Source organism: Coregonus lavaretus, assembly GCF_964263955.1.
Source record: "Coregonus lavaretus genome assembly, chromosome: 1".
Classification (NCBI taxonomy): Eukaryota; Metazoa; Chordata; class Actinopteri; order Salmoniformes; family Salmonidae; genus Coregonus; species Coregonus lavaretus.
Window position 1 is genome coordinate 67,881,987 of NC_139988.1, and position 25,870 is coordinate 67,907,856.

At 43.3% G+C, this 25,870-nt stretch overlaps 1 protein-coding gene across 1 annotated transcript in view; it reads right to left on the minus strand.

Annotated features, from left to right (window-relative positions):
* Window positions 1–1,878: 1,878 nt before the first annotated feature.
* Window positions 1,879–25,870, minus strand: part of LOC311133814 (uncharacterized protein) — a 65,203-nt gene continuing 41,211 nt past the window's right edge. Inside the window, exons 18-21 of the mRNA XM_084167392.1 lie at window positions 22,477–22,534; window positions 5,923–5,996; window positions 4,697–4,757; window positions 1,879–3,745 (exon numbers count right to left, since the gene is read on the minus strand). Of these exons, the coding sequence (XP_084023518.1) occupies window positions 3,651–3,745; window positions 4,697–4,757; window positions 5,923–5,996; window positions 22,477–22,534 (288 nt within the window). The 3' untranslated portion in view covers window positions 1,879–3,650. The remainder of the gene's footprint in view (window positions 3,746–4,696; window positions 4,758–5,922; window positions 5,997–22,476; window positions 22,535–25,870) is intronic.

The following is a 25,870-nucleotide window of genomic DNA, read 5'->3' on the forward strand; positions in this document are numbered from 1 at the left end:
CATTACAACATGCCACACAACTAACTGTCCTTTGTTCATATGCATGCCTTTCAACTATTAAGATTATCATGGACCTGATGCATCCATAGCATATGGTGCCTTGAGGGTGAAAATTAATTATTTCTATCCATTCTATAGGAGAGGGTGAACTTGCAGAATGACTAAAATCAGAGAATGTGTCCCTTCCTGCTACCATTGAGGTTAGTACCCTAATGTGTTATTGAGTTAAATTTTTTGGGGTGATTGTAGTATCGAGTAAATGCTGGCAATTATTGCTGATAAACAAAGGAGTCCGCTCATACTGAACCTTTGATCATAAGTTTATTCATATCACAAGATTCCAGCATAAGTGACGGATGTCATGACCACCCGGAGAGCGACTTCCCAGATTGCAATGGCCGCTCTACCTCTTCTTCGCTTTTTACCCAGTATATATAATCTTCCCAAGATGTGGGTGGCTCCCTCTACTGTCCAATCCCCTGTCTACAACACACACTTCCTGTCTGTTGTATGTGGCGTTACACTAAAACATTCCCTCTTGATACTAAAATAAACATCCTCAAAGGTTCCACTTAACCCCATTAAGAAAGTCATAATCTTAATACACTACATGATTTTCATTATCGATTAAATTGTCCGAAGCACATGGGGAATGTTATTTTGGTCTTTAATACCCTGGATACATACAAATGAGTTTGGATGGAACAGTGCCCTTAGGCTTTTACATTGCAACTGTACCACATGCCACTAAATGTGCTACAGTCTTTCATTGCACAATATTTAGGACACCACCAACTTTGTCTATCAGGAACATCCTCCCAGGCTTATGTGACCAACCAGATATGCAACCCGGATCATCTGCGCGCCACAAGACCGTGTTAGCCTGTTGAGCTAAACCTAGGCATCAGCTCGGGGAGCTAACTCAAGTCTTCAGGTCTCAATGTCAGGCTACCCTAGTCACGCTAGCTTACTTACAGTCACAGAAGTGCAACAGGCTCTCAAATTATGGACGAGGGCCCCTTAATGTGCTTGTGGTCCTCTCCACTCCTCTCAATCTCTACCCTCTCTGTCTGCTTTTCTATTCCCATGTCGCCTGTTCAATAATTCAGTAGAACGCTTGCTACTGGCAGAGCATATTCCTGCTCCCCCCCTCTCCGCGCTGGTCTTGTTTAGGATATCTAGTGAACAGGGATCTGAAAGCCTTGTAGGATACACATACAGTGGGCTTTAATGAACCAGGGGTAAAAAGCTTCTTCAACATTAAAATGCATGAGACCTTGAGAGGAGAGAAGAGAACGGCATCCTGGGAAGTCAAGGTAAATAAATACTAATAGGTTTTCCTGAAAATAAAACACTCAGATGACGCTGGCTCAAAACAACAGGTGTGTCAGATAAAAGGTTAAGCCAGTTGGCGCTCCTGGCCCTCAAACAAAGGTATTTTTTCCTGCCCCGTAGAACAGTTTTGTGCTTGGCCCGCTCTTGCAATATGCTACTGATTCACAGAGATGCTCTGGCCTGCAGCACAGTTAGTGTATAATGTCAAATAGTGGAGAACATTTCGAAACAGGCCTGTGAGCCCCACAAGCATTCCCCTTTTTGGGGTTGTTTTCAGGGTATACCAGGGTTTTTGGAGGAACCTGAGAGAGAGGGAGGGAAAACGGAGGCAAAAGAAGACAATGTTGCTCCACCCTATTAAGATTCCGGTTCGCTTTCCCTGTGTGTGTGTTTATATATACAAGAGTGTGTTTGTGCGAACGTGTGCGCATGTGTGTATGTATGCGTGCATATATAATAAACACCAGCCTCTGGCTCTCTTCAGGTCGCTGGTTTCTCATTCTCACAGGATAAAAAAATAATTTGTTTCCATGTGAGTCGTTTTAAGTAAGAGAACATTAACTTTATGTACATCACACAGGGTTTAGTTATAACACAAAGCGACTGCATAAAAACTATTTTAAAGGAAGTCATGTAGTCATGGCAATAAAAACAAGTCAACCTCAGGAGGATGGGGTAAAGTGCAGTAATTGCGCTCAGTCTTTTGAACTGGTTGATCATGGATTGTCTCTTAGGCATACAGTGCCTTCAGAATGTATTCACATCCCTTGACTTTTTCCACATTTTGTTTGTGTTACAGCCAGAATTTAAAATGGAATAAATTGAGATTTTTGGTCACTGGCTCACACACACAATACCCCATAAATATCAAAGTGAAATTTAATTTTTACAAATTTATAAAAAAATGTAAAGCAGAAATGTCTATAGTCAATAAGTATTCAACCCCTTTGTTATGGCAAGCCTAAATAAGTTCCCATAATAAGTGTGCAGTATTAGTGTTTAGCATGATCTTTTTAATGACTACCTCATCTCTGTGCCCCACACAATTATCTGTAAGGTCCCTCAATCGGGCAGTGAATTTCAAACACAGATTCAACCACAAAGACCAGGGAGATTTTCCAATGCCTCGCAAAGGGCACCTATTGCTATGGTGTATCAGCACACCCAGTCACTGCAAAGATACAGGAGTCCTTCCTAACTCAGTTGCCGGAGAGGAAGGAAACCGTTCAGGGATTTCACCATGAGGTAAATTGTGACTTTAAAACCGTTATAGAGTTTAATGGCTGTGATAGGAGAAAACTGAGGATGGATCAACAACAATGTAATTACTCCACAATACTAACCTAATTGACAGAGTGAAAAGAAATCATGTACAGAATACAAATATTCAAATACATGCATTCTGTTTGCAACAAGGCACTAAAGTAATATTGCAAAACATTTGCCAAAGCAATTCACTTTTTGTCCTGAATACAAAGTGTTATGTTTGGGGCAAATCCAATACAACACATTACTGAGCACAACTCTCCATATTTTCAAGCATAGTGGTGGCTGCATCATGTTATGGGTATGCTTGTAATCGTTAAGGACTGGGGAGTGTTTCAGGATAAAAAAAAATTAACGGAATGGAACTAAGCACAGGCAAAATCCTAGACGAAAACCTGGTTCAGTCTGCTTTTCACCAGACACTGGGAGATAAATTCACCTTTCATCAGGACGATAACCTAAAACACAAGGCCAAATCTATACTGGTGTTGCTTACCAAGAAGACAGTGAATGTTCCTGAGTGGCTGTGTTAGTTTTGACTTATATCTACTTGAAAAACTATGGCAAGACCTGAAAATGGTTGTTTAGCAACGATCAACAACCAATTTGATAGAACTTAGAAGAATTTTGAAAAGAGTAATGGGCAGGTGTGGAAAGCTCTTACAGACTTACCCAGAAATACTCACAGCTGTAATTGCTGCCAACTGTGCTTCTACAAAGTATTGACTCAGGGGTGTGAATACTTTCTGTATTTCATTTTCAATACATTTGCTATAATTTTTTAAAACATGTTTTCACTTTGTCATTAACAGGGTATTGTGAGTAGATGGGTGAGCAATTTTTTTTTAATTTCATCCATTTTGAATTCAGGCTGTAACACAAAATGTGGAATAAGTCAAAGGGTATGAATACTTTCTGAAGGCACTGTATTAAGAAAGAGGGTGGCAGGGGAGCCATTTGGACGTGACACCAGGGACGGTCTCTAGTAGCGTAGAGTAGAGTAGGTCCAGGCCAGGGGAGCGATTTGGATGTGACACCAGGTCTGGAGGTTACGTTCTGTAGTTGTCGAGGCTTTGAAGGGTGTAGGTTGCCACAGTATCAAATAGCCAACCACGGGTGATGACCGTGGCTTTCCTCTGGAGGGCTGTGGAGAAGACACAGGAAGTGAGGATGAGATATATGTTGCTATGGCAACACCCTCAACAACAATGGCCACAGGTGCATTCAACAACAACAGGTAGACACAGTGATATGACATCACACACAGCGGATCGACTTCTTACACCATTTGCTCTTCCCAATGTGAGCGTGGCCTTGTGTTACCTTGTGTATGGGCTGATGTGTGTAGTGTGTGCGCGTGATGTGAATATGTTTGATTAAAATCGATGGTGCAGAGGGGCTAGCAGGTATACTTGGTTACCTGGGAGAGCCTGCGGACATTGGGTAAGAAAGGCCACATGAAATATGCAACTACACAAACCAGACCACCAGGAGAGGGATTTATTGCGTGTGGAGCTGTTTGTAACTTGCTATATTTTATGAAAGAAATCGCATTTTGTGGCACAGAATTGATATTTTTCACAAAATATAGCATGTTAAAAACGGTGCCCCATAGGGATGCTGCTGCTGCACCAACCTCTCTCTCCTCTCCCTCTTTAACACCCCTCCCTTTCCACTTTCCTCTTCAGCTTTATTAGTCAATTTGTTACAGTGAACAACAATTTATTTTCTATTTGTTTCTCAGACCCCCAGATAGTATGCACAAACACAGCTTTTTCTCCTCCCCCTCTGTCTGACACGCTAGAGGTCTATCCCTGTGCAGTGCTTCAGCCTCAGGGCGTGGATGACTTATGTAACCGCCCTGTCGCTGGCCGGGATGGCACAATAATCACAGCATTTCGGGACGGAGTCTAACGGTGTGTGTTTGTGTGAGAATGTGTGAGAGAGAGAAAAACTTTGAAAATGTGTGTGTGAAAGAGAATAATATTCTCTTTCACACACACATTTTCAAAATGTTTGTGTGACTGTGTGTGCACCCGCGAGTGAGAATGTGTGTGTGTGGGGAAGAGTGTGTGTTTCCACTTGTGAGACTCACCTTGGTAGTTTATTGGTGATTGGTCCGAGCCTGGTTGTACCACTATTAGCTGACGAGTTTTCTGACAAAAGAATAATATAATTTAAAATCCCCTCTTCCCCTCTAGTGTATCCCGAATTATCCACTCAAGTAAAGAACAAGAGTAATTTAGTATTTCTCCACTTTCAGTCCTTTCAGTGCAGTTGCAACACAGGTCTTACAAGTAAAGGCCCACACTGTGATATTTACAGCCGATAGACACAGTAAGCCCTTCTCCAGGGTTCACACACACACAAACATATACACAGAGAGGATACTTGAGCATAGTTTTGGTTGTTGAGTGTAGTAGTGTGTGGATGTTAGACTTGTAACGTGTGAAGAGGGAACTATCTGCATCTATCTTGCACTGACTCTATGCATACTTAGAATACTATATTTACACTATATACAGTGAGTGCCAAAAGTATTGGGACAGGGACACATATTTTGTTGTTTTGGCTATGTACTCCAGCACTTTGGATTTGAAATGATACAATGACTATGAGGTTAAAGTGCAGACTGTAACTTTAATTTGAGGGTATTTTCATCCATATCGTTTAGTAATTACAGCACTTTTTGTACATAGTCACCCCATTTTTGAGGACCGAAAGTATTGAGAAAAATTCACTTATACGTGCATTAAAGTAGTCAAAGGTTTAGTATTTGGTCCCATATTCCTAGCACTCAATGATTACATCAAGCTTGTGACTCTACAAACTTGTTGGATGCATTTGTTTTGGTTGTTTCTCAGATTATTTTGTGCCCAATAGAAATTAATTGTAAATAATGTATTGTCATTTTGGACAATGTGCTGTAATTTCTAAACGGTTCACCCGATATGGATGAAAATACCGTAAAATTAAAGTTACAGTCTGCACTTTAACCTCATAGTCATTGTATCATTTCAAATCCAAAGAGCTGGAGCACAGAGTCAAAACAACAAAAGAATGTGTCACTGTCCCAATACTTTTGGAGCTCACTATATACACTCACTCACTACACTAACACTCTCACACAAACCCACACTTTCATACTCATCATATGCTGCTGCTGCTACTCTATTCTTTATTTGACTCTTATTATTATTATTATCTATCCTGATGCATCGTTGGGAAGGGCTCGTAAGTAAGCATTTCACGGTAAAGTCTGTTGTATTCGGCGCATGTGACAAATAACATTTCATTGGAAGGTCAGACAGACACTCTTACCTGTTTACCAGTGAAGAGAAGAGGCTCTTTGACCACTGTCGCACCGCAAAGCTCCACCATCCACTCCATCTGACCTGGAGAAAAGGGAGGGGGCGAGAAAGACATACTTCCTGATTAAGAGACAGAGGTCAGTGAGTTTCCCAGAGCCTTCATTAGTAACGTGGCTCTTAAAAACCTCTGCACGTCTACGAGTGATCCAGACAACTCGTAGGGCAGCCAAAGGGCGTTGTTAGATGCCTTTTTGCCTTTCCGCGTCACATTATTTACAGAACATCTCTGCTAAACATATAATCAAGATGTTTAGGCTCTGTCTGACAGTACAACTTGGTCTCAGAGCATTGCGTATAATTCTGTACGTACATCAGAAATACTCCATATGGTATGCATTAATTTGAGGATGTCCATCACCCATTTCGTATAATATGCTACGAATTACAATTCATATTATGTTATGAATTTTCAAACAGTACAATATGCTACGAATTTGTAAAATGTACTATACACTACATGACAAAAAGTATGTGGACACCTGCTCGTCGAACATCTAATTCCAAAATCATGGGCATTAATATGGAGTTGGTCCCCCCTTTGCTGCTATAACAGCCTCTACTCTTCTGGGAAGGCTTTCCACTAGATGTTGGGACATTGCTGCAGGGACTTCAAATCAAAATCAAATCAAATTTATTGGTCACATACACATGGTTAGCAGATGTTATTTAGAGTGTAGCGAAATGCTTGTGCTTCTAGTTCCGACAGTGCGGTAATATCTAGCAAGTAATATCTAACAGTCCCACAACAAATATCTAATACACACACATCTAAGTAAAGGAATGGAATAAGAATATATACATATATGGATGAGCAATGTCATTGTCAGAGCGGCATAGGCTAAGATGCAATAGATAGTATAGAATACAGTATATACAGTGGGGAGAACAAGTATTTGATACACTGCCGATTTTGCAGGTTTTCCTACTTACAAAGCATGTAGAGGTCTGTAATTTTTTATCATAGGTACACTGCAACTGTGAGAGACGGAATCTAAAACAAAAATCCAGAAAATCACATTGTATGATTTTTAAGTAATTAATTTGCATTTTATTGCATGACATAAGTATTTGATACATCAGAAAAGCAGAACTTAATATTTGGTAAAGAAACCTTTGTTTGCAATTACAGAGATCATACGTTTCCTGTAGGTCTTGACCAGGTTTGCACACACTGCAGCAGGGATTTTGGCCCACTCCTCCACACAGACCTTCTCCAGATCCTTCAGGTTTTGGGGATGTCGCTGGGCAATACGGACTTTCAGCTCCCTCCAAAGATTTTCTATTGGGTTCAGGTCTGGAGACTGGCTAGGCCACTCCAGGACCTTGAGATGCTTCTTACGGAGCCACTCCTTAGTTGCCCTGGCTGTGTGTTTCGGGTCGTTGTCATGCTGGAAGACCCAGCCACGACCCATCTTCAATGCTCTTACTGAGGGAAGGAGGTTGTTGGCCAAGATCTCGCGATACATGGCCCCATCCATCCTCCCCTTAATACGGTGCAGTCGTCCTGTCCCCTTTGCAGAAAAGCATCCCCAAAGAATGATGTTTCCACCTCGATGCTTCACGGTTGGGATGGTGTTCTTGGGGTTGTACTCATCCTTCTTCCTCCTCCAAACACGGCGAGTGGAGTTTAGACCAAAAAGCTATATTTTTGTCTCATCAGACCACATGACCTTCTCCCATTCCTCCTCTGGATCATCCAGATGGTCATTGGCAAACTTCAGATGGGCCTGGACATGCGCTGGCTTGAGCAGGGGGACCTTGCATGCGCTGCAGGATTTTAATCCATGACGGCGTAGTGTGTTACTAATGGTTTTCTTTGAGACTGTGGTCCCAGCTCTCTACAGGTCATTGACCAGGTCCTGCCGTGTAGTTCTGGGCTGATCCCTCACCTTCCTCATGATCATTGATGCCCCGCGAGGTGAGATCTTGCATGGAGCCCCAGACCGAGGGTGATTGACCGTCATCTTGAACTTCTTCCATTTTCTAATAATTGCGCCAACAGTTGTTGCCTTCTCACCAAGCTGCTTGTGCAGGTCTACAATTTTATCCCTGATGTCCTTACACAGCTCTCTGGTCTTGGCCATTGTGGAGAGGTTGGAGTCTTTTTTATTGAGTGTGTGGACAGGTGTCTTTTATACAGGTAACGAGTTCAAACAGGTGCAGTTAATACAGGTAATGAGTGGAGAACAGGAGGGCTTCTTAAAGAAAAACTAAACAGGTCTGTGAGAGCCGGAATTCTTACTGGTTGGTAGGTGATCAAATACTTATGTCATGCAATAAAATGCAAATTATTCACTTAAAAATCGTACAATGTGATTTTCTGGATGTTTGTTTTCGATTCCGTCTCTCACAGTTGAAGTGTACCTATGATACAAATTACAGACCTCTACATGCTTTGTAAGTAGGAAAACCTGCAAAATCGGCAGTGTATCAAATACTTGTTCTCCCCACTGTACATATGAGATGGGTAATGCAAGATATGTAAACATTATTACGATAGTATAGAATACAATATATACATATGAGACGAGTAATGCAAGATATGTAAACATGATTAAAGTGGCATTATTAAAGTGACTAGTGTTCCATTTATTAAAGTCTGTATGTAGGCAGCAGCGCCTCTGTGCTAGTGATGGCTGTTTAACAGTCTAATGGCCTTGAGATAGGACTTGCTTCCATTCAGCCACAAGAGCATTAGTGAGGTCGGGCACTGATGCTGGGTGATTAGGCCTGGCTCGCAGTCGGCGTTCCAATTCATCCCAAAGGTGTTTGATGGGGTGGAGGTCAGGCCTCTGTGCAGGCCAGTCAAGTTCTTCCACACCGATCTCGACAAACCATTTCTGTATGGGCATTGCTTTGTGCATGGGGGCATTGCCATGCTGAAACAGGAAAGGGCCTTCCCCAAACTGTTGCCACAAAGTTGGAAGCACAGAATCGTCTAGAATATCATTGTAAGCTGTAGCGTTAAGATTTCCCTTCACTGGAACTAAAGGGGCCTAGACCGAACCATGAAAAACAGCCCCAGACCAGTATTCCTCCTCCTCCAAACTTTACAGTTGGCACTATGCATTGGGGCAGGTAGCGTTCTCCTGGCATCCTCCAAACCCAGATTTGTCTGTTGGACTGCCAGATGGTGAAGCGTGGTTCATCACTCCAGAGAACGCATTTCCACTGCTCCAGAGTCCAATGGCGGAGAGCTTTACACCACTCCAACCAACGCTTGGCATTGCGCATGGTGAACTTAGGCTTGTATGCGGCTGCTCGGCCATGGAAACCCGTATCATGAAGCTCCCGACGAACAGTTATTGTGCTGACGTTGCCTTCCAGAACTCAGTAGTGAGCATTGCAACCGAGGACAGATGATTTTTACACGCTACGCGCTTCAGCACTCGCCGGTCCCGTTCTGTGGGCTTGTGTGGCCTACCCCTTCGTGGCTGAGAAGTTGTTGCAACTCGACGTTTCCACTTTATAATAACAGGACTTACAGTTGACTGGGGCAGGTCTCGCAGGGCAGAAATTTGACGAACTGACTTGATGGAAAGGTGGCATCCTATGATGATGATGAGCTCCTGAGTGGCGCAGTGGTCTAAGGCACTGCATCGCAGTGCTAACTGTGCCACTAGAGATCCTGGTTCGAATCCAGGCTCTGTCGCAGCCGGCCGCGACCGGGAGACTCATGGGCGGCGCACAATTGGCCCAGCGTCGTCTAGGGTAGGGGAGGGAATGGCCGGCAGGGATGTAGCTCAGTTGATAGAGCATGGTGTTTGCAACGCCAGGGTTGTGGGTTCGATTCCCACGGGGGGCCAGTATAAAAAAAATATGTAATCACTAACTGTAAGTCGCTCTGGATAAGAGCGTCTGCTAAATGACTAAAATGTAAATGTAAATGTAATGATGCCATGTTGAAAGTCACTGAGCTTTTCAGTAAAGCCATTCTACTGCCAATGTTTGTCTATGGAGATTGCATGGCTTTGGGCTCAATTTTATACACTTGTCAGCAACGGGTGTGGCTGAAATAGCCGAATCCATTAATTTGAAGGGGTGTCCATATATTTTTGTATATACAGTGAGGGAAAAAAGTATTTGATCCCCTGCTGATTTTGTACATTTGCCCACTGACAAAGAAATGATCAGTCAATAATTTTAATGGTAGGTTTATTTGAACAGTGAGATACAGAATAACAACAAAAAAATCCAGAAAAACGCATGTCAAAAATGTTATAAAATGATTTGCATTTTAATGAGAGAAATAAGTATTTGACCCCCTCTCAATCAGAAAGATTTCTGGCTCCCAGGTGTCTTTTATACAGGTAACGAGCTGAGATTAGGAGCCCACTCTTAAAGGGAGTGCTCCTAATCTCAGCTTGTTACTTGTATAAAAGACACCTGTCCACAGAAGCAATCAATCAGATTCCAAACTCTCCACCATGGCGAAGACCAAAGAGCTCTCCAAGGATGTCAGGGATAAGATTGTAGACCTACACAAGGCTGGAATGGGCCATCGCCAAGCAGCTTGGTGAGAAGGTGACAACAGTTGGTGCGATTATTTGCAAATGGAAGAAACACAAAAGAACTGTCAATCTCACTCGGCCTGGGGCTCCATGCAAGATCACCTCGTGGAGTTGCAATGCTCATGAGAACGGTGAGGAATCAGCCCAGAACTACACGGGAGGATCTTGTCAATGATCTCAAGGCAGCTGGGACCATAGTCACCAAGAAAACAATTGGTAACACACTACGCCGTGAAGGACTGAAATCCTGCAGTGCCCGCAAGGTCCCCCTGCTCAAGAAAGCACATATACAGGCCCGTCTGAAGTTTGCCAATGAACATCTGAATGATTCAGAAGAGAACTGGGTGAAAGTGTTGTGGTCAGATGAGACCAAAATCGAGCTCTTTGGCATCAACTCAACTCGCCGTGTTTGGAGGAGGAGGAATGCTGCCTATGACCCCTAGAACACCATCCCCACCGTCAAACATGGAGGTGGAAACATTATGCTTTGGGAGTGTTTTTCTGCTAAGGGGACAGGACAACTTCACCGCATCAAAGGGACGATGGACGGGGCCATGTACCATCAAATCTTGGGTGAGAACCTCCTTCCCTCAGCCAGGGCATTGAAAATGGGTCGTGGATGGGTATTCCAGCATGACAATGACCCAAAACACATGGCCAAGGCAACAAAGGAGTGGCTCGAGAAGAAGCACATTTAGGTCCTGGAGTGGCCTAGCCAGTTTCCAGACCTTAATCCCATAGAAAATCTGTGGAGGGAGCTGAAGGTTCGAGTTGCCAAACGTCAGCCTCGAAACCTTAATGACTTGGAGAAGATCTGCAAAGAGGAGTGGAACAAAATCCCTCCTGAGATGTGTGCAAACCTGGTGGCCAACTACAAGAAACGTCTGACCTCTGTGCCAACAAGGGTTTTGCCACTTGTACTAAGTCGTGTTTTTCAGAGGGGTCAATACTTATTTCCCTCATTAAAATGCAAATCAATTCATAAAAATTTTCACATGCGTTTTTCTGGATTTCTTTGTTGTTATTCTGTCTCTCACTGTTCAAATAAACATACCATTAAAATTATTGACTGATCTTGTCTTTGTCAGTGGGCAAACGTACAAAATCAACAGGGGATCAAATACTTTTTTCCCTCACTGTATAGTGTATGTTATGAATATGCTAAACGTATGATATGTTACGAATTCTAGGTAGGTGGCTAAGTGGATAACGTTAGCTAGCTGGCTAATGTTAGCTAGGCTATGGGTTAGGGTTAAGGTTAAGTTTAGGAGTTAGGTTAAAGGGTTAAGGTTAGGGTTAGTGGAAGGGTTAGCTAACATGTTAGTAGTTGCAAAGTAGCAAAAAAGTAGATCGTAGTTGAAAAGTTGCTAATTAGCTAAAACGCTAAAGTTGTCTGTGATGAGATTCGAACTCGCAACCTTTGTGTTGCTAGACGTTCGCGTTATACGTGCCCAATCTGTGATTTAGTGCATTATTATTGGGTAAGCATAATAAGCCGCCTCAATAGCCTATTTGCAGCCAGTGGCATGTATTCATGGATGCCAAGGGACCCAGGCTACTCCCAAAAAATTGTCTAAGAAAAAAAGAAAAACACATAAAAGAATGTACTTTTCGTCTCTCTGCTTCAATTCACAAGAGCGGAGAAAGCATCCAAGTGAGCAAAACATCGCATTTCTGTCTATGTGAAGCCCATCTATCTGATGCCGTCTGGTCAAAAGGAATATGGTATTGTTGCCACCAGTAGCATTGAATACAAGGGAAGCCAGCAAGCATTTGGCCTCCCTTGATATCTATATATATATATATATTTTTTTCTTCAATTATAGCCAATCAGCGTTGAGCTAAACTGAGTGAGCTCAACTGTGAATGGTCCTGGCGCACCAAAAAAAAAGTCTAAAGGGAAGCCAGTTTAGATTTGGCTTCAGACCAATCATATCACCCCGAAAACCAAACGTCATTTACAGAAAAAACTTGAATTGTTGCATCTCGTTGTGTTGTTGTCTTCCGGTGGCTAGCTAGCTAGCTAAAAAAGGCCCTTTCCTAAATTAGCCATGGATGGAGACAGGGATTTGGACTTGTGGTTTTACTTAATTCTCCGTACTGGCAAATGAATTGTTGGGTTTTATTTTTCTCATAATTGGATTTGTATGTGATGAATAGCTTGGAAGGAATGCATTGATGATTAAGCATGAAGGGTTTGTACTGTACTGATATAAATTGTTTCACCTAACAAGCTGTGATTAATGTGAGGAGCTGTTTTAGGGAGTAGGGGGAGATAAGAACTTGTGTCTCAAAATACTAGACCTCACTGCCTCTTTGTGATCTGTGAACCGTCCTTGAACGTAGGTACATAGAGTACAGTGGAACGGTGTCTTTTCGGTGCTGACTCTGCAGGTTATTATCATAGCAACTATGCCTGGCAACAAATGGAGTGCCAAGGAGTTGAGACCAACCCCCGCGCCAACGGATTGGCTGAAATGGAGTCTGGACCACACTCAGTCCTTTGCTCTGGTTGGCCAACAGAAGAGGTGGAGGCTTTCTGTCAGAGTATTTGAGAAAGAATCTGTAAACAATAATTCTAGTTCTCTGTCGGCCCTGCGTGGTTTGTCAGTGAGCCCGTATACGAACTTTCATACTTATCATACATACATTTTGCATATAATAAATTAAGCTTGGATTGAAGATCTCTTGATTCTTATTCCAATACCAGATTTGAATTACGCAATTTCTAACAATTATAATGTCGATTCTGATCCAACCATAAATTCATACATTGTGCCACTGGCCTGAAAGGATGGAAGTTCAACATGTAGCTAGATGTAGTAGGCTAATGTTAACTAGCTGGCCTGGTATTTTATCCAGGTAGCCTAGGACAACAAAAACTAAACCGTGTACTGTATCATGACAGTGTCATAGACCATTTAGGCAACATGAAAGAGGAAGATGGCATTGGCGTTTCTCTACAAGTAGGGTGAGTCAACATGTTTTTTTCCTACTTGCGCACACACACACACACACACACACATCATATTTAGCTGACGTTGATTGGACTAAATCTTTTTTGGTATATTTTAGTTGTCACTGTATTAGCATAGGTGATTAGATTATGTTGAAGTTGAAATGGTGATGGAATAGTGGAGGCAGCGCCTGTTTTCTTTGCGATTTGTGGTAACTCTCTGTGGTTCTAAATCAATAGTTGTTTAGTAGTCAGAAAATGTCGGAAACATTAACTTGTTTGACCATGCTGTAGGTCAAATAACTGTTTGTTACATGCAATATGCTTTGTGGACTTCACTAGACAAATTTTGCTCTCAGGTTTTGTGATGAAACAAAAGGTGTGGTTGAATGTATTCTGCCACTGTGTCTTCTTATTGTCTCGGCCTTAGGCCTATGCATCACAGTGTCAAGACATATGAACTAACAGGTTATAGAGCAAACAACGCAATTATCACAACACGTAGGTTGTAATATGGCTTATTTTCCTGGCTTCGCTTCTCCAGTGATTTTACCCACGCACCGCTACTGTTTACAGCCATAGGTGGTAATATCTCTCGGAGCTGATCCCTAGTCAGTATTGTGGAATGATTCTAATGTTAATTTTAATGAAAGCTGATCCAAGAGCAGCACTGCTTTTCTTTCAATCCTATCAGTATCGACACATGGTCTAACGACGCACTTAGCGAACATTCTCTCTACATTTAAAAGTTGTCTCGAGGCCATGTTCATCTTAAGTAACAGTCAAATCAGAAGGCCGCTAAACCTCGTCATGGATAGGTATCGACTCCTTCATTCACCAAGTCACAAGACTTCATTTCCTCTTTATCTCCTCTCCCCAGTCTTCCACATCACCAAAAACGATTTAGAGCATGGATTCATTACAGGATTTGATCACGCGAATGGGAAGAGATAGGGAGAAAAGTATAGCGGGGGATGGACGTAGCAGTGGGTTGGTGGAGAAGGAAGATGGGGGAAAGACCCTCACCATGTGTCAATCACCACATAGAACCTGTCCATGGGACTCCCGAGTGGCGCAGTGGTCTAAGGCTGTGCCACTAGAGATCCTGGTTCGAATGCAGGCTCTGTCGTAGCCGGCAGCGACCGGGAGACCCATGGGGCGGCGCACAATTGGCCCAGCGTCGTCCAGGGTAGGGGAGGGAATGGCCGGCAGGGATGTAGCTCAGTTGGTAGAGCAGTTTGCAACGCCAGGGTTGTGGGTTCGATTCCCATGGGGGGCCAGTATGAAAAATATACAAATAATGTATGCACTAACTGTACGTCGCTCTGGATAAGAGCGTCTGCTAAATGACTAAAATGTAAAAAAATGAAGACCATGTAAATTCTCTCTGACGATGAGATAGTGTAAAACGTCCCCCCCCCTTAAGTTCCCATCTTCTCGCCATATAAATTCATACCCAGAGGTCACCTCGGGTTTAGGTTGGTTTTGCGATGACTACACCGACTGCATTGCTTTGAAGTATTACTTTATCCACTTTGTTTATGTCTTCAGTCTGTCTTGTTTATGTCTGTCTTCATCCACAGGTGGTGGTGTGATGTTCGGGGAGTTTCCATCATATTTCTTAGCTATACCTGGGGTGGCCAGCCATTCTCCTGGAGAACTACTGGGTGGCTTGTCATTACATTCAGTACCCTTTTCACATTAACGAGTCCACACAAACAGAGTCGAAGCCGAGCTGTACTTCCCTTCACTGAGCTAGCCTGGTTATGCGTTCACCATAGTGGCTGGAAACGTTTGGCACAATATGTGAAAAGGGTATAATGTTGCTGCTCAAGACTCAGGACAGACTGTTGGACAACAAACATGGGGGAAGGAACATTTCCTGAAAAACTATATATTTTGTGGGTCTAGCCAAGTCGTTATTGGAAAATATAATTTGTTCTCTTCAGGAAGAAAAACTTAATTCCAAATATTACAAGGTTAGAAACGGAAATTACATTGTGTGTAAATCAACAAGCTACACAGAGGAACCCAACCGCAACATTGATGATTCTTTGCTTTCTGGGCTCGGTTCAAAGCACTTTGTAATTGCAATCTATATCCCAGAGAAATAACAAAATAATTCTGCACCAACAAAGTGGCACTCGTAGACAAATGCCAAGTCTCCAGCGAAGCCGGTGCACCCAAAACCACAGTTTTATTCATACTTAACTTTTATTCAGCCAGGTAAGTCACGGATAAATTATCTTTTGCAATAACCTCGTTCGTCAACATGCAAAAAGTTAAACATTGTCGGACTAAAAATAACTTCAAAATGTCTGCCTCATTTTCTACTTCACGAGAATCCTCATTTGGGGAAAGCCAAGTAAATGCACATGATGTAGAGATGATATAGATTGCACTTATTGTATATGATCCACACAGTGGAAGCAGGCAGGTAAATAATAGATCCTGTTGAGACATGTTGCAGAGGAGAACAGACTCCAGTTGTGTACCCTCTCCACGTGAAAGAAAGCCACAAACACATGCACGCCCGCTGACACTAGAGACATTTAGCACGCAATCTATAGCAGGGGTTCTAAAAGCGGGGTCCACGGACCCCCAGAGTTACTGCAGGGGGTCCACCCCCTCCGTTTAAACAACAGATTAAATAATTTTGGCCAAGGGATCTGTGGAATAAGTTGAGGAAGGAGTACAATACAATGTAATATTAATCTACCATTTATGTTCTTAACCCTGGGCAACATGGGCCTGGGAGGCTCACAGGGATATTGGTATCCACAGTACTCCACCTATTACAATTATTATTTGTATTTTTTACACTAATTTAAAGTAACTGTCCAGTGAAAATCTAACTTTTAAAAGTTAATATTCTATTAACTCATACCCAAATAATGTTGACTCATCCTATAGGTCGTATTTGTGGCCAATGTTCCCTCTAAGCTGCACGGGTGAGCGGCCGCGCACCTCCTCCAGGACTGCCTCGTAGAAGAAATGCCAGGCCGCGAAGAGACGAAAGACATTGAACTTCACTGAGTTCGCCCCATTAGTTTGCACTATATAGATCAATGTTCTTTCTGTGATCGAGTCAACATTATAAATAGGCCCCTTTTCAATGCAACAAACCAAAACAAATCTAACTTTTCAAGATTGAGTTTGTGATTCTGTTGTAGGCAGAGCCAGAGCGCAATGCAGTAGAATTATATTGGCAGAGGTAGCCCCCGAGTGGTCATTCAATCACCCGCAAGTGAATGCGCTTTTCAGATCAGTTCTGATCAGAGATCAGAGCGCAGAGCCGCGCGTTTGCAAATTTTTTTATATCCTTTGCTAGTTAGCAAGTTATTAGTCCAGTTATAGATAAGTATAGGTCAGCAATGGGGAGTTACTGCTTCCTACAAGAGCACAAAACGTGTAGGCTAAATTTTTTTGAAAAGCAAGTCAGGTAAAAAGCTAATGTCTTAATTAAAGGGCCGGTGTTGTATTTTGCGACAGGCTTGAATATGTAAATAAGCCAATAGGCAGAGGGGTAGCCTACATTGTCTAATTATCTGTATGGTAATAATAATTACTTTTATTTTGTAAAGTGGTTTTTTGTTGCATCATATAACAGAATACAATGCAATTTACAGTCACCTATTTGGCCCATGGGGTTACAGACTTTTTTTAAAAGTCTCATGCAATGTTGGCCTGCATTGAACACCACATATAGGCTCCTGTGGGATATATCATAGAAATCAAAAGCTATTTCCATGTGAAAATGTTATGGGATTTGATTAATTGGTTTTGTTGGTAGGCCTACATTATGCTCAAATAGCCACAATAGTCTATTGGCTACTGTCTAAAACTGTCAGGGTACAGCCTCAAAGTTTACTGTAAACGCATGCCGGAAGAAGAAAAATGTTTTCACAACATTTAAGTTTCCGGTCACAAGACCTAAAATTTGCTCAGTGCCCCAAATAATTAGAGGGTGGAGCCTCCCGAGCGGTGCAGCAGTCTAAGGCATTGCATCCCAGTGCTAGAGGCATCACTACAGATCAGGGGTTCGATCCCGGGCTGTTTCGCAGCCAGCCGCGACCGGGAGACCAATGAGGCGGCGCACAATTGGCCCAGCGTCGTCCGGGTTAGGGGAGGGTTCGGCAGGCTAGGATGTCCTAGTCCCATCGCACTCTAGCGACTCCTTGTGGCGGCCAGGCGCATGCCCGCTGACTTCGGACGCCAGTTTCCGGGTTAAGCGAGTAGTGTCAAGAAGCAGTGCAGTTTGGTGGGTTGTGTTTCGGAGGACGCATTGCTCTCGACCTTCACCTCTCCTGAGTCCGTACGGGAGTTGCAGCGATGGGACAAGACTAACTACCAATTGGATATCACGAAATTGGGGAGAAAAAAGGGGTAAAAAGTACTAAAAAATTGAAATTAAATAAAAGAGGGCACATTGTTTGTGGCCAAAGCATACATTTGAGGGGAAAAAAAACACTTAAAATAAAACAACCTCAAACTTATATCTCAAAACAGACTTGCCATTTCCTCATTGAGGATGATGTCACCCTCCTGAGTATGAGCTGGCCAATCAGCAGTCTACTTGCATGACTATTTTTTATGACCGATATATACCCACACCATTCTGTTTTTGGGGTATGCCCACATCATTCCAACAAAGAAAAGCAGATTTTGAACATGCATAATTACCATTTTTTGGAAGGAAAACCGTTTCTCTCATATTGTAATTAGTTATAGGTCATGGTTCATAGAAATCTGGAAACAGTGGGCAGTTACATTAAGCTTTAAAACCGCAAGGTTCTCTCTCTGCCTCATTGCAAAATGTGTAGAATTGCAGGATATTAGCTTTGAAGCTGCAACATTTTCTCTCCAATGTAAAGAGCTGGGCTTTTAAAATATTATTTCCCACTGCCCGAGACTTGCTTCGTCCGGCCATGCACTGCCGAAGTCAATGTAAAACTTATTGTATGCTTTAAATCACTTGAGTTGTGTTCTGATTATGAGGGGGTGCCTGATGAATTTGCTATCACAAAAGGGGTCCCAGGCCCCAAAAAGCTTGAGAACCCCTGATTTATAGTGCACACACGGACGCCGAACGCATGCACGCACACCCATTAGCCAAGCCTGCATTGATCCAGCCTGCAGAAATACACAGAAGGAGTACTTTGATGCCCCAGGACCTTCACCCATCCATCCAACCACTCTCCCACTATACGGGGACGAAGGGGAAGAAATGTTTTTGCATGACGGAATATGAACTCTCCTCTACCTCTTCCGAACAGTGGCTCTTCTAATACGGAGTGGACAGGGAGGACAAGATACAGATATCCTTTACAGTCTCTTTCCATCAGTGTTTGCCTCTTATCAAATTTGTGATGAAGGGAGAAGATTGAACCTCTGAACCTTTACTACCTACAGTGCCTTCAGAAAGTATTCATACCCCTGAGTCAATACTTTGTAGAAGCACCTTTAGCAGCCATTACAGCTATGAGTCTTTCTGGGTAAGTCTCTAAGAGCTTTCCACACCTGGATTGTGCAACATTTGCCTATTACTCTTTTCAAAAGTATTCAAGCTCTGTTGAATTGGTTGTTGATCATTGCTAGACAACCATTTTCAGGTCTTGCCATAGATTTTCAAGTAGAACATTCACTGTCTTCTTGGTAAGCAACTCCGGTATAGATTTGGCCTTGTGTTTTAGGTTATTGTCCTGCTAAAAGGTGAATTCATCTCCCAGTGTCTGGTGGAAAGCAGAGACTGAACCAGGTTTTCCTCTAGGATCTAGTGGTTTCCTTCCTATCTGGCAACTGAGTTAGGAAGGACGCCTGTATCTTTGTAGCAAATGGGTGTATTGATACATCATCCAAAGTGTAATTAATAACATCACCATGCTCAAAGGGATATTCAATGTCTGCTTTTCTTTCCCTCTACCCAAATACCAATAGGTACCCTTCTTTGCGAGGCATTGGAAAACCTCCCTGGTCTTTGTGGTTAAATCTGTGTTAGAAATTCACTGCTCGACTGAGGGACCTTACAGATAATTGTATGTGTGGGGTATGCAACATGTGACTAAGCACATTTTTACTCCTGAACTTATTTAGGCTTGCCATAACAAAGGGGTTCAATACTTATTGCCTCAAGACATTTCAGCTTTTCATTTTTAATTAAATTGTAAACATTTCAAATGTAATTCATTTTAAATTCAGGCTGTAACATAATAAAAGTGGGAAAAGTCAAGGGGTGTGAATACTTTCTGAAGGCACTGTACTTGAGGCTAAAAGGATTCTACAAGAAGAGTGAAAGATTGCGTCTTAAGACAATTAAAACATATTTACATGTTCAGACCTTTGGCACCAACTTCACTTCACAGTTAGCCCTAAGGGCAAATCATTTCTGTATAATGTACAGGTAAGTGGCAAAATAAAGGAAACACTTGAGTAAATGAGGGATATAAAGTATATTGAAAGCAGGTGTTTCCACACAGGTGTGGTTCCAGAGTTAATTAAGCAATTAAAACATCCCATCATGCTTAGGGTCATGTATAAAAATGCCCAGTTGCCCATTATTGTGGCTACCATGGCTAGAAGAAGAGATCTCAGTGACTTTGAAAGAGGGGTCTCAAAGGAGCATAGGGGGTTTAAAGGGTGTGTGTGTGTGTGTGTGTGTGTCTCAGTCACCAGATCTCAACCTAATTAAACCCTTACGGGAGATTCTGGAGCGGTGTCTGGGCAGCGTTTTCCAGCACCATCAACAAAACACCAAATCATGGAATGGTGTCGAATCCCTCCGATAGAGTTCCAGACACTTGTACAATCTATGCCAAGGCACACCTACGTTTTTCTGGCAGCTCGTGGTGGCACAACGCCCTGATAAGACACGTACGTGTTTTCTTTATTTTGGCAGTTACCTGTAGCTCCTCTTGTGACTCTGCCACAAGTGAGGTGATAGGCATATATACTGTACAGACAGTGCCTTTGAATGTTTTCAGACCACTTTTTCCACATTTTGTTACGTTACAGCCTTAATCTAAAATGGATTAAATAAATAGAAAATCCTTACAGAAGGACAACCATCTCTGCAGCACTCCACCAATCAGGCCTTTTTGGTAGTGGCCAGATGGAAGCCATTCCTCAGTAAACGGCACGACAGCCCGCTTGGAGTTTGCCAAAAGGCACCTAAAGGACTCTCAGACCATGAGAAACAAGATTCTCTGGTCTGATGAAACCAAGATTGAACTCTTTACTGAATGCCAAGCATCACGTCTGGAGGAAACCTGGCACCATCCCTACGGTGAAGCATGGTGGTGGCAGCATCATGCTGTGGGGATGTTATTGAGCGGCAGGGACTGGGAGACTAGTCAGGATCGAGGGAAAGAAGAACGGAGCAAAGTACAGAGAAAACCTGCTCCAGAGCGCTCAGGACCTCAGACTGGGGCGAAGGTTCACCTTCCAACAGTACAACGGCCCTAAGCACACAGCCAAGACAACGGAGGAGTGGCTTTGGGACAAGTCTCTGAATGTCCTTGAGTGGTCCGGCCAGAGCCCGGACTTGAACCTGATCGAACATCTCTGGAGAGACCTGAAAATAGCTGTGCAGCGACGCTCCCCATCCAACCTGACAGAGCTTGAGAGGATCTGCAGAGAAGAATGGGAGAGGATGTAATCGCGGCTGTAATCGCTGCCAAAGGTGCTTCAACAAAGTACTGAGTAAAGGGTCTGAATACTTATGTAAATGTGATATATATATATTATATTTTTTTACATTTGCAAAAATGTAAAAAAAAACTGTTTTTTCTTTGCCACTATGGGGTATTGTGTGTAGATTGATGAGGGAGAAAACTATTTCATCCATTTTAGAATAAGGCTGTAACGTAACAAAATGTGGAAACGGTCAAGGGGTCTGAATACTTTCCAAATGCACTGTATTTTTGCATTTTGAAGGGGGATTGCACATTTTTGCTTTTTGATTGACTTTGGGACTATTTTTTGTTAGGATTCTATTTGGACTTGCTGAACTTTGTTTTTGGTCTAGTTGAAGAAAGTGAATTAGTTTGGTGGATTGAAATGCTTTATATATATATATATATATATATATATATATATATATATATATATATATGTATATATATATATATATATATATATATATATATATATATATATAATATATATATCAATATATGCATATTTTGCTCACTTTATTCATTTTGTCTGTCTTGCTTTGGTTACTCATATGAAGACATAGGAACACAGTATGTCTTTGAACTTTTATATTGTAGCATGGTTTGAGATCCAAGCTGGTTGTTACACTCTAGGTATGACTCATCCACAACTTTTAGTCTATTCTCAACCCTCCCACAGACTATCAGCACATTGTCATTTTTAACCATTCAATAAATTGACAGGCACAAAACAATGGGCTTCAAACTGTTCCCAACGAAATGAGAGAACTACTCCTCCATGCCAGTGTGTGTGTGTGTGTGTGTGTGAGAAAGAGAGAGTGTGTCAGTGAGTGAGTCCTACAGTTCACAGTGGTAAATGAGGGGGAGTGGGTAGAGAGAGGTGGATTCATTTTCTTGTCTCTAAAGAGACAGCGGTACTACCAGGAGTCCTGGGGAGGCTTTCCATAAATGAATGTCACCTTTTGTTTTTCATGAATGCCAGGCTTCTTCCTTTTCACTTTAAAAATAAATAAATAAATGAAAACAGCATAATATCTCTTGTTCCATTAGCCGACGTTCCCAAAGTTCAGCCGATTAGCTGTCACCTGCAAAAGGCTCTAGGGGAAACTGATGATACTTCTAGTTCAAATGGATTTCTATTTTGAATGAGGGTGTTAGTAGTGAGAGTAGTGTATTTTTTCCCAAAACATTAAAAACATCCACCACTGCCAAATAAATCAATGGTATTTTCTAAAATAAAAAATTCAAGCAAACCTAAAAGTGTTCCATCAATTTCAATCCTCCAACCATTTCTTGGCGAGGTGAGATTGTGTGTAGTATGGTCTGTAGTAGGTTGTTTTCTGGTCGGCGTTGCGGTCACTTACCAGTGGTCATATCGGTGAAAGGGCCTTGGAAACAGATCTCGTAGTCCTTCATCAGCAGCTAGGGAGAGAGACAGGAGCTCAGTTTAGATTTAGTGCATTCAGGAGATAATACCCTTTTCCAGGTGGGGCACAAAGGCCCAAAGCAACATTCAGGCCCTGTGGGACCATAATGTTCCATTGAAATCAGTGAAGCCAAGGTTGGGGGGGTCCACCCTGCCTATATAATTGTGTGGAAAACACTGTTTCAAACCAAAAGCCCTAACTGCTTTTGAATCCAGTATGGTGTCGAAAACAGAACATGGGGACAAAAAAGGCTCAACAGCTGGAACGACCTAGCTGTAATATTTGGAGACGCTTTCTCTCGGTTGGGACAGACGCGAACTGGCTAAATCAATTCAGTAGCTAGCTCTACACTTAACTAGCTATCAGTAGCTACTAAGGGTAAGTTATAACCTATATTTATTTTTAATCTGTACGTACTGGTAACCAGAGTCTTTCAAAAGGAATTCAAGACATGGGTGACTTAACGTTAGCTTGGCTCTCTGTGTTTAATACCGTGGGGGGAGGGGTTGGTTTGCTGACTGAGAGCAATGGCTAGCTAATATGCTAACTATTCTAGCTAGCTAACTAACTAACTGGCTGAATAAGTTACTTCTGCGTTATGAAAGGAACTAGACACGGACACGAATTATCCGTTGGTAGTTCATTGTAACCAAGTATTGGTGCTAAACCGTGTGATATTGGATGCTAGTTAGCTATGGCGTCATAGGATACGGTGCCCTGTGCGGTTTTCACGGAAGAATACTGTACCAAGTTAGCTAGCTGAATAAACTAAGTTAGAGTCTATTCCTGGAAACATTGATTACAAAAATTATAATTTCTAAAGTGGAAGTTGGAAGAGTTGTATTTGAGTGTTTCCGTGAAAGGTTAGTGAGGGAGGCCTCCCTTCCCCAGATGTTTAGTTAATTTCATTCCGATCTCCTTTGCATTAGTGTAGCCTTTTCTGTAGCCTGTCAACTATGTGTCTGTCTATCCCTGTTCTCTCCTCTCCGCACAGGCTATACAAATGCCTAACTCCGCGTGGCTGCTGCCATTCTAACCTCGTGGTCCCTGCACGCATGACCCACGTGGAGTTCCATGTCTCCGGCAGCCTCTGGAACTGCCGTTCTGCGGCCAACAAGGCAGAGTTCATCTCAGCCTATGCTACCCTCCAGTCCCTCGACTTCTTGGCGCTGACGGAAACATGGACTACCACAGAAAACACTGCTACTCCTACTGCTCTCTCCTCGTCTGACCATGTGTTCTCGCATACCCAGAGAGCATCTGGTCAGTGGGGTGGTGGCACAGGAATCCTCATCTCTCCCAAGTGGACTCTCTTTCTCCCCTGACCCATCTGTCTATCTCCTCATTTGAATTCCATGCTGTCACAGTAACTAGCCCATTCAAGCTTAACATCCTTATCATTTATCGCCCTCCAGGTTCCCTTGGAGAGTTCATCAATGAGCTTGACGCCTTGATAAGTTCCTTTCCTGAGGATGGCTCACCCCTCACAGTTCTGGGTGACTTTAACCTCCCTACGTCTACCTTGGACTCATTTCTCTCTGCCTCCTTCTTTCCACTCCTCTCCTCTTTTGACCTCACCCTCTCACCGTCCCCCTCTACTCACAAGGCAGGCAATACGCTTGACCTCATCTTTACTAGATGCTGTTCTTCTACTAATCTCACTGCAACTTCCCTCCAAGTCTCCGACCACTACTTTGTATCCTTTTCTCTCTCGCTCTCCTCCAACACTACTCACTCTGCCCCTACTCAGATGGTAATGCGCCGTCGCAACCTTCGCTCTCTCTCTCCCCCGCTACTCTCTCCTCTTCCATACTATCATCTCTTCCCTCTGCTAAATCCTTCTCCCTCCAATCTCCTGATTCCGCCTCCTCAACCCTCCTCTCCTCCCTTTCTGCATCCTTTGACTCTCTATGTCCCCTATCCTCCCGGCCGGCTCGGTCCTCCCCTCCTGCTCCGTGGCTTGACGACTCATTGCGAGCTCACAGAACAGGGCTCCGGGCAGCCGAGTGGAAACGGAGGAAAACTAGACTCCCTGCGGACCTGGCATCTTTTCACTCCCTCCTCTCTACATTTTCTTCCTCTGTTTCCGCTGATAAAGCCACTTTCTACCACTCTAAATTCCAAGCATCTGCCTCTAACCCTAGGAAGCTCTTTGCCACCTTCTCCTCCCTGCTGAATCCTCCTCCCTCCCTCTCTGTGGATGACTTCGTCAACCATTTTGAAAAGAAAGTTGACGACATCCGATCCTCGTTTGTTAAATCAAATGACACCGCTGGTCCTGCTCACACTGCCCTACCCTATGCTTTGACTTCTCCCCTCTCTCTCCAGATGAAATCTATCCCCTCCTCTCTTCTCCAGACCATTTCCGGAGACCTTCTCCCTTACCTAACCTCGCTCATCAACTCATCCTTGACCGCTGGCTATGTCCCTTCCGTCTTCAAGAGAGCGAGAGTTGCACCCTCAAAAAACCTACACTCGATCCCTCCACTCGATCCCTCAACAACTACAGACCAGTATCCCTTTTTTCTTTTCTCGCCAAAACTCTTGAGCGTGCCGTCTTTAGCCAACTCTCTTGCTATCTCTCTCAGAATGACCTTCTTGATCCAAACCAGTCAGGTTTCAAGACTGGTCATTCTACTGAGACTGCTCTTCTCTGTGTCACGGAGGCTCTACGCACTGCTAAAGCTAACTCTCTCTCCTCTGCTCTCGTCCTTCTAGACCTATCTGCTGCCTTTGATACTGTGAACCATCAGATCCTCCCCTCCACCCTCTCCGAGTTGGGCATCTCCGGCGCGGCTCACCCTTGGATTGCGTCCTACCTGACAGGTCGCTCCTACCAGGTGGCGTGGCGAGAATCTGTCTCCGCACCACGTGCTCTCACCACTGGTGTCACTTGGCTCTGTCATATCCTCACATGGCCTCTCCTATCATTGCTATGCAGATGACACACAATTAATCTTCTCCTTTCCCCCTTCTGATAACCAGGTGGCGAATCGCATCTCTGCATGTCTGGCAGACATATCAGTGTGGATGACGGATCACCACCTCAAGCTGAACCTCGGCAAGACGGAACTGCTCTTCCTCCCGGGGAAGGACTGCCCGTTCCATGACCTCGCCATCACGGTTGACAACTCCGTTGTGTCCTCCTCCCAGAGTGCAAAGAGCCTTGGCGTGACCCTGGACAACACCCTGTCGTTCTCCACTAACATCGAGGCGGTGACCCGATCCTGTAGGTTCATGCTCTACAACATTCGGAGAGTACGACCCTGCCTTACACAGGAAGTGGCACAGGTCCTAATCCAGGCACTTGTCATCTCCCGTCTGGAAAGTT